Source organism: Embiotoca jacksoni, unplaced genomic scaffold (assembly GCF_022577435.1).
Source record: "Embiotoca jacksoni isolate LCO1_2020_lvr unplaced genomic scaffold, fEmbJac1.0.p SCAF_4, whole genome shotgun sequence".
Lineage (NCBI taxonomy): Eukaryota > Metazoa > Chordata > Actinopteri > Embiotocidae > Embiotoca > Embiotoca jacksoni.
Window position 1 is genome coordinate 12,490,347 of NW_027185392.1, and position 9,988 is coordinate 12,500,334.

Here is a 9,988-nt window from a genome sequence, read left to right on the forward strand (position 1 = left end):
GGGTGTTATGCCAAATACAGTGATTTAAACCAAAAACACGATTGCCATATTCTCTGTCTGAAAGTAAGAGGCTAAACATGCAGTCAAGCAGCAGGAGAAATACAATTTATTTAAAACATCACACGCATTATCTGCCACTTCCAACCTGAGTTTCAAATCTCCCCTGCCTCCCCCCCATGGTTTTGTTTTCAACAACCATGTTTGGTATTTGCCCTTGATTTGGGCTCAGTGTACAGAACCTCACTGTTTCCTGTGTCTCTGCCCCAACCACCTAGGCGACGCTTTCAGAAATATGAGCTGCATTGCATTGTTTTATAGCTGAACCATAGTTGTCCATCCTGAACTACAGTAGTTAAACAGAATGACAGCACATTGACAAATGGTGTATCGCTGGAACAAAGGGCTAATGGTGTGAGATATTGCTGCTCAACACTAACTTTAAGCACCTGCTATGTGGCCTTGTATTCAACGTCAACCCTGTGGAGTGAAGAATGGAATCAATTAAAGTAGAGGTAGGTTAGAGATGACTAACCGCTCTCCTGACTCCCTTGTTCAATGAACCATAGAAAGGTAAAAACAGAATAGGAAAGCTTTTTGTTTGGTTAGAAAATAAATTACTTCGGTTCATCCAGTCTGTCTGTAGAGTTTAATGGGATATACATATTGGCTTTTGAACACTGGAACCCGAAGTCTTGTATTTACTTTTATGTGCCACATTGTATTGACAAAAATATATAAGTTGGAAAAATGTCACTTTAATGGACAAACAGCTGCAGTTTGGATTCCTATCGAGCTATGTAGTAACTAAAAAGACATACAGCTGCAACTGCTCTCTGACTTTCTGTATAAAAAATATCCATGCTAAAAGGAAAGGTACTTAACTCTAATAATTGTTATATGTTGCTGCAACAAAGAAACCTGGACATATTCACATTTAAGATGTGGTAATCAGAGATTTGTAGCATTTAGTGACTAAAACCGATTCATCTATGATCAACATAGCTAGCAATTAATTCTGTCGATCAACTGGTTGACGAATTAACTAATTGTTACAGCTTTAGTTAAATAAATGATAAACGTACACTTCATAGTGTATCAGGTATCTGTATCAGCTGTTGTCTAGGATGATTGTTCAGGTGAGGGCTGAACCAATTAAAAGACATACCTTTATTTTAAACTACCGTATTATGAGTTTATCATCATTCAGGGAATTTTTCAATGAATTTTATCAAGATTTTTTTATTAGCCTCATACAAATTATCATGGCAATATATTTAATAGCTGCTCAGACAGGAATAAAGAGGCCTCTAGAGTCATGCCACCAGTGTGGCTAAGAAAGACAAAATATTGTTTAGGTTCAGTGCCATGTTATTTGCTGAGAACGTTTTCCTGCCTTTCACCCTGTGCATGCTGACATTGGCTCCATTGCTGACAAGCAGATGTAGAAAATTGAAGGATGAATGGAGAGGGAGACCCAATTCATTTATAATAGTTATTTTCACTGGATGGTTGATTTTAAAAAACAATCTTTGTGGAAGTCTCTGATGACCTTGATTGGTGATTTTGCTGTTATTGCAGTGGCGAAGCCTAAATGTGTGGTTTTGAGATTGGACAGATATTATCCAGCACTTTCATTTTAAATGCAATAAACACTTCCTGTACTCATCGTCTGTCCTTGTTTCAGGAACACATGATCCTCTGTCGCTTCGCAGACCAAACTGCTGTCCAGCTCACCCCAGAAAGACGACTCATCGGTAATGTTTACAATCTTCTGTTTTCACAACCCCGTTTCCTAAAAAGTGGGGACACTGTGTAAAATGTAAATAAAAACAGAATGCAATGATTTGCAAATCATGTAAATCCATATTTAATTGAAACATGTCAAATGTTGAAACTGAGAAATGTTATCGTTTTAAAGAAAAATATATGCTTATTTAAAAATGTATGCTAGCTACACATCTCAAAAAAGTTGGGACAGCGCCATGTTTACAACTGTTTTGAATCACCTCTTCTTTTTACAACACTTCAGAAACTGGTCTCCTTAGTTCCAAAATGTTTATAAAGTGAAATGTCCCATTCTGACCTGATATAGGATTTCAGCCTCTCAACAGTCCAAGGTCTTCTTTGTCATATTTTTAATTTCATGATGCACCAAATGTTTTAAATGGGTGACGGGTCTGGACTACAAGCAGGCCAGTTTAGTACCCGGACTCTTCTACTAGAGAGCCATGCAGTTGAAATACGTGCAGAATGTGGTTTGGTGTTGTTTTGCTAAAATAAACAAGACCTTCCCTGAAAAAGACGTCTGGATGGCAGCATATGCTGCTCCAAAACCTGTATATATTGTTCAGCATTAATGGTTCCTTCCAAGATGTTCAAGCTCCCCATGCCATGTGCAATAATGCGCCCCTGTACCATCACGGATGCTGGCTTTTTAACTGAGTGCTGATAACAAGCTGTGTGATCCCTCTCCCAGAGGAAGCAGCATCCATGATTCCCCCCCCCCAAAAAAATCTAAAATTTTGATTTGTCAGACCACTGGATAGTTTTCCACTTCACCTCAGTCTATCTTAAAATAACTCAGACCCAGAGAAGGAGGCTTGCTTCTGGATCGTGTTTATTTATGGTTTCTTTGCATGATAGAGATTTAACCAGCATTTGTAGATGCAGCAATGAACTGTGTTCACAGACAATGGTTTTCAGAAGTGTTTCTTAGCCCAGACTATGATTTCCACTAATTGAGTTGGTTTTGAATGCAGTGCCGCCTGAGGGCCCAAAGATCACAGCCATCCAATATTGGTTTTCGGCCTTGTCCTTTGCGTACAGAGATTTCTCTGGATTTTCGGAATCTTTCAACGATATTATGTACCCCAAATTTTTTCTTTTAGGTTGAGCAAGTTTATTCTTAAATTGTTGCACTATTCTCTCATGCACTCATACAGATTGGTGAACCTCTCCCCATCTTCACTGCTGAGAGACTCTGCCTCTCTGGAATTCTCTTTTTATACCCAATAATGTTACTGACCTGTTACTAATTAACCTAATTAGTTGTGATATATTCAATCAGGTTTTTTTTTAAGCGTTATACAACTCTTTTATTGACCTTGTTCCAACTTTTTTGACACGTGTTGTTGGCATCCAATTCAAAATTTGCATTTGCAACATTTTTCCATTTTTCCATTTGATATGTTGTCTTTAATCTATTTCCAATTAAATAGGGATGCATGTGATTTGCAAATTGTCACATTCTACTTTATTTGCATTTTACACAGCATCCCAACTTTTTTTGGAAACAGGGTGGTAGCATTGATCTATCAGGCATAGTTTTTAAGGCACAGAGTGGGTATTATTTATTTAAAAAAAAAAAAAAAAAAGGGCTGTTCCCAGTAAAAAATAAAATAAAAACTGCCTTCTAAAATAAACAAGTGTATGATTTCTACCTTTATTTGGCATTAGGAACATCCCTCTTTATTGCAATTATCTGCCAGTATAAAGGGGCTCTGCTTTCCGTTGTCCCGCTTTTTCATGTTCATGTGAATATACTAGAACTAAAAAGATGCATCCTGAAAACATATTTGGATTCAATGTGCAAAGATACATACAAAAACTGGTATTTTTTTTTACAAGTGACAAAAGTTCCAGTGTTAATATTCAAGGAGCAGCAAAGAGGAAAAAAGCTAAATCAAATCAATAGTTGGTGTGAGCACCAGTTGCCTTTAAAACGGCATCAGTTTTTCTTGGTAATCTTGGCACAGTTTTTCAGTTTATTTGGCAGGAAGGTTGTTCCAAGCATCCTGGAGGGCGTGTCATCTGAGGCAGGACTCCTTGTCCTGCTTGTCACAGAAGATTGTTTTTTATGACTCTGGCTGCATCGTTTGGGGTCGATGTCATGCTGCAGAATGAATTTGGGAATTTGGGACCAATCTGACGCCTCCCTGATTGTACTGCATGATGGATATAAATCGTAACTTCTTAAAGTCCGTCTGTTTGCACACCTTTGTGCAGAAATTCATCGGGAATTTATTTTCATAGGGATTCCTAGAATTCCTGACCTTGCCAGCTCCGGATCACAGCTCCAGTATGATTTATATATTTGGTATTATATATTTATATATTTTTGTTATTTTGTTATTATATTTATATAGCTATTTACATGCTGAAATTTTAAATATGTCGTCTTGATTGCTTGAGAGTGTGACCTACGCCCCTCAGCCCCCCTCTACTTTTTCAAAGGTCTCGGCTTTTGAGAAGTGTAAACAATTTTAATGCTGGGATTTCTACAGACTGACAACGCAGCTGCAGCGAACAGCTGCCAGATCAGTGTTTGTCAGATTCTGAGGGAAGTGTTTTGTCAGTCTGAAACCTGGAGGCCTGTGTTGAAGTTTCACCGTACAGTGTTTCATTATGTTGAGGACTCTCTTCACCCTGATAGCTCTCCAGGTTATCAAAGCCTCCCTCTGAATCTAAGAAGGCTCCCCAGTGCCTCGTCAGTCTGTAGCCCTTTCATATGTACCTGACAGCACCTGTCACACTTGTTTCTGCGCTATATCAGTTAACAGAGCTCAAGCTTTCCCACTAACATTTTGCAACCATGTTTGATCTCATCTCTGCTGAGCCTGCTAGTAAGACTGTGACCGTCTATGCAGCATGCAGTCCAAAGCTCGCATTTATTGTGTCTGCCACCTGCTACCGAACAACTAAACTGCATAACATGTTTGAAGTCTTGTGTTCAAAGGAAACCCTAAGAGAGAAGCACGATAATCCATGTGGAGTTGTTGGTGAATGAGTATCTCCTGTAGGGCACTGGTACAGAAAGGAATACACAGAAAGCAAACAAAAGGACATTAATCAAACCAATACAGCAGCAATACTATAAATGCTGCTGAATTAAAGCCAGACTAATGAGTTGATCTGCTAGCTAAGATATGTCAGCAGATGGGAGGCAAATTAAGCGAAAAGCCACGGCTGTCATCAGAAGTTGCCAGAACAGCTTCAGTGATCCCTGACTTCTAAATCTCGGTAACTCTACTGGAGGGATGCATAGGCCTACCTTTTCTTCCAAAAGATGTTCCCTCATCTGGCATGTTGATGATTTTGGTAAAGATCACTGTCTCAAATGTCAGTCCAAACTGTGAATGCTGTAGAATGAGTCAAGTATTTTTTTATACTCACTAAGCCACTCCTGCCCTTTGGACTGGGGCATTGTCATCCTGCAAAGAGATTCACACCAGGATGGAAATGTTTCTTTTTCAGCAGAGCAACACAATGTCATAGCATGGTAATTAAATGTTATTATTAATAGTTAATCGTGACATGTAGTGCACATGTGGGGAAGCAGCTGCAAATATAATTAATCATTTAAAGTTTTCAGGTTTCCCATTTGATCTGTCATCTATCCGCTTAATAATTTAGCAAACAATTTTATATTATATTTTATATTCCTTTTTTTGTGGGTATTTGTGATCATTTGTGTGATCAAAGTTTGTTCATTCTAAACAATAATTTATGGTTAATGATTTAGTGTTATATTTATGGTTGCTGTCAACTTGGATATTAAGTTAAAAAAAAAAAGTTTACCATTCAGCTGTAAAATTCCCTTTCAAATACAAAGTTTGAGAAATCTTTGCTAGTAATTTTAGTTTTTGGTCTATGTATATCAGGGCTGCAACTAAAGATTATTTTCTTTAATAGCTAATCTAAATCTGAATGTAAGTAAGCAGTGAACGGTGCCTCCTAAAATACGTGTTGCTCCTCTGACTGTTTAATTTGACAAACAGTCCCAAACAAAATATTCAGTTGATCTAATAAAAAAAAAAAAAAATAAATTAAAAAAAAATCACCAAATCATTATGTTTGCTTTAACCATCAAATATTTAAAAAAATTTGTCTTAAAAGTTGTCTAAATCCTTTTAACAGATTGTCAAAATAGTTAATTAATTTTCTGTCAATTGACTAATCTATTATTTGAGCAATTACTCCAGCTCTAGCCTCCATTTTTTTCTGTCTGGTAAAAGGGAAAAAAACACCTTGTCTTGTGTGTATCTCATTAAACCAATCGCAATAATATTGAGTGGTGATGAGTCCTGAACACATTAATGGCGCTTTTGCAAAATAGCGTCAGGAAGGAACTTGCTTTTGCAGGAACATTTGCTCGTGGGGGGGCGAGACCTGACATTAAAATGGCATAAATCCCTGCAAAGTATGAAAACCAACCGTGCAGACACATGACCCTAATCTGTGTCAAAACTTTTTTCAGCATTAAGGTTGCTGCTTGGAGGTTGTTGTCGTTTCCTGTTGCGACGGGGATTTTGAAAACCGTAACACAGATTTCATAAAGGGAGGAGGATGTTGACTGAAATAGTCGGCCAATGGCAGGTTTATACCAACTTTCAACATCCAATAAGTCAGACTGCTGCAACTCCTGTAGATATGTTAATAATAAATATCTGTAAAAAAAAATAAAAATGTAATTCGGTTTGTGTGACCTGTAAATATATGCATCACATCAGTGTCAAAAACATCCACCGGTAGTCAGGCTCTAGTTGTGGCTGGTCGTATCTGACGCATTAAATTCTGCACACATACTGAATGTTAAATATAATGTGCCTGATATTTTGTCTCTACCCATCAGTAATAGTAAGTTCCTTAGTAAGTGCTTGATAATAAACAATAACAAGATTTTTTTTTTTTTGTCTTTGCACAACAGGTAAACAGTGTATGGGCTTGGTTGACTTGGATCGCTCGTGGGCAGCAGAGACTCATGGGTATTCGGTGCGGGTAATGACTATGGAGCCTGAAAGCTGTTCACCAAAGAACAACATGCTGGTGGGAAGGCCGCTGGAGACGAACGGACGGGAAGTCACTGCTGACCAACTGGAAACACCGGTGCATAATTAGGACTTCAAGCACTGGTGTGCAGCAGAGCATCTTCGGCATGGTCAGCGTTTGATAAAGTAGCCAGCCTTTGCGGCTCCCGGCTGTATTATGACTGTTTTATCCGCCTTTAACATTGAATTTACTTTTTAAAAGCTCATTTTTATAAGAAAGGGCCTCAAAAAAAAATAAAAGGATTTTTTTTGTGTGTGTGTGTATTATATCTGGAGTAGCAGAAGTCATTTTTTAAAATTCTTTTAGGCCATGATTTTCTGATTAACATATGCATAGAGCGCTCTCAGAGTTTCTCCTCTCTTTAGTTAAATACCCTCAATTATCAGACAATTAGTTGTAGTAAAAGAGCTCAAGGTTTTCACCAACTGCACTGCTACGTTTGTGTTGCCTCACTGTGATCAAGCTGTCAGTGTACAAAAAAATCAGCAGGAATTACACACCCACGTTGTGAATTAAGTACACTGTACGTCCGCATGCTGGTTTTGCAAATAGTTTGCATACAACCTTTGTGATAGCGCTCAGCAGTCAGTTCCCTCTGATTAACATAAGAAGGAGAAACATCAGCGCTAAACATGAGATGGGGAATTAATTCCATCTCATCTCAAGTACCGCTCATCTGTGTTTTCATGCATGACTTAAAAAGAGAGGTGGATATAGAAAGAGGGAAATTGGATTTACACTCATACCACATCAGGTAAAATACAGCATTTGTCATGGTCCTACAGAAAACTTGATTATTCCTCATAAAGAAGCAGTGTGAATATGGTATGCATCCCATAATACGTTCAGTAGCAATGAATATTTTATGACGCTGGCGAAAAGGTCAGTGTGCTTGATTAGATGCGCCGTGTTCAGAGCCTCGTAGCTGAAAATCACACAGTACACTCCGCATTTGCATTCCTGTACACTGTAGATACACTGTAGCCCCCTAAGCTTTCACTCTTGCAGGTGAGACCGCTCATCTGTTTCTCTGAGAAATCCTGTGTTGTCACCTTTGGCAGTGTATTGCAGCTGCTTGAGAAATCTGGGGAGGTAGCCGAAGAGCCGGTTTTCCTGCTCGCACTGGAGGGACGGACGAGAGAGATGCAGGCTTTTCCAGCGTCAAGCTCATCAGAATTCAGTCAGCAGAGTCAATCTATCCCGAGGTAAATGGCCACAGACACAGCTCCTTCCAAGGACTGGAATTATTTCAAAAGGAGACGTCTGACTCCCTGTTCATGCTTGTGGCTTTGAGAACATTACAGAGATGCATAGGTACAAAGGAGGAGAGACAGAGAGTAGGTGGCATTACTTAAAGCTTGCATGAGAAAGAAGAGAATATTAAAGCTTGAAGATGGTTGATTCAACCCCAAGCAACCACAGCTGGAGGGTGACTAGACTGGATTCTTTGTTTAGGAAAAATAAGTGATGTCAGTTAAGCCTTTTCTTTAACCAATAATTCACCTCATGAATCCTCTCTTTTAGAGTCAGTGACATACTAAACTGAATACATTTTTATTGGTTCAATTAGTTGATAGACCTCAATAAAAAAGTTGGCAACCGGTGTGCTGAAGCATGCCCAATTATTTTTTTTATTTTTATTTTGTTTTTACATTTCTTTGAGCAAAAGCAACCTACAACGGAATATAAATGATATGCATAATCGATTTGTATTTAATCAGTGAGTATCCTGTATTTATATTCTGATTATCAGCACTGAAATAATCAGTGCAACAGTTCAATGTAGAATCTCTTCTTTTAAAGACTTAATCATTTGTGGAGGTTTTTAAATTCAGCTCAGAAAGATGTCTCGCAACAGAAAACCTCTACCAGGAAAAGATGCAGCTATGGAAGCTGTTTTATTAAGTTAAGTCATTATTATAGTTAAAATTCACCTCATTTTAGTGTTTTTGTTTTTTTTGTTTTTTTTTTAAACAGTTTCATTATGCTGTTTAGTGTTTGTGGTTGTTGGTCTGCAACAGTTCATTGATCCATATTTGGGGGGCTCTCCCTGTTAAGGTGAATTTTTATTTTTGGACAAGCAATGACTGTGCCTATGTGTCCTATAGTTTAATACAGCAGTCTGATATGACTGATATAACATACAAGTCAATGTAAAATGGATGCAAGGAGTCTCTATGGTACCCTCCATTATCTTTAATGTCATGCCTCTTTAATATGAAACTTGCATCACGATCATTAAAATGTGTTTTATTTGACTCGCATAGTTTTATAATTAACAACACTAAACATAATTATTGGAATCCAAAATACTAACAATTATTATGTACAGTATACATTTCCTGTTTTTGGTTGCCTATAGCAGGTTTTAGCTGCTGTTATTTTGCGCCTCCTATTTGTGTGGTAATCTATTCCTTGTGCTTCTCCCCCTATTTGTCACATATAATCCCAGTTTAGGATTTCCATGCTTCTATTCTGTTTTTGCATTTATTTTCTACTCATTATCTACTGTAGAAAAGTCTGTTCAGAATGCCACATAATGACAAATTTTCCCCCACGAGGTTCATTTAAGTTCCACCAAATCACAAAAATATTTTTTTCCTATTTCAAGCAGTAAAACGTAACTTCATTTTTAGAAATATGTGTTGTTGATTAGCTTTTTTTTCAATTAAGTCCCATAAAAAATTTGCTTAAAAATTGAATATTTAAAAATGTAAAGGCCTTTTAATTTCCTATTAAAATTGGAAGTGATTTGCAAAAAAACAAAAAGACATTCACTCGGTCCAAATCAATTTCCTAATGCAACCAAAGGAGTCTGTAGTCAGTACAGAGCAGGTTTAACATTAATAAATCTTGAAACGTGTCTACAAACTCAGCATATGAATAGGTTTTCAATAATATATAAGTAAGACATGAATATTTGGCCTTAGATGGATTTGGTAACTCCTCTTGAAATAAATCACTGATTCTAGATCCTCTCAAGTAAAAGAGCTTTATCTCAAAGATAGCCTGGTTCTGCCTGACTGTTGCTCATTCAGTTTTTGCTGTGATTATATAGTCTGACACTCTGTTCGCATGAAGGTTTGCACAGCCGCTATAAAGGGCGGACCTATCAGCGACAAGTGGGGTTTTAAAAAAAACAAAAAAACAGTCAATCCAG

At 37.6% G+C, this 9,988-nt stretch overlaps 1 protein-coding gene across 3 annotated transcripts in view; it reads left to right on the forward strand.

Annotated features, from left to right (window-relative positions):
- Positions 1-7,081, forward strand: part of gstcd (glutathione S-transferase, C-terminal domain containing) — a 45,930-nt gene extending 38,849 nt beyond the window's left edge. For 2 of the 3 annotated variants that reach the window (XM_069166720.1, XM_069166721.1), the window contains 2 exons: positions 1,685-1,754; positions 6,707-7,081. In XM_069166720.1, coding sequence (XP_069022821.1) covers positions 1,685-1,754; positions 6,707-6,897 — 261 coding nt within the window. In that variant the 3' untranslated portion in view covers positions 6,898-7,081. Of the gene's footprint in view, positions 1-1,684; positions 1,755-6,706 lie in introns of those variants that run through there. The other variant, XR_011179112.1, reaches the window with a different exon arrangement.
- Positions 7,082-9,988: the final 2,907 nt, after the last annotated feature.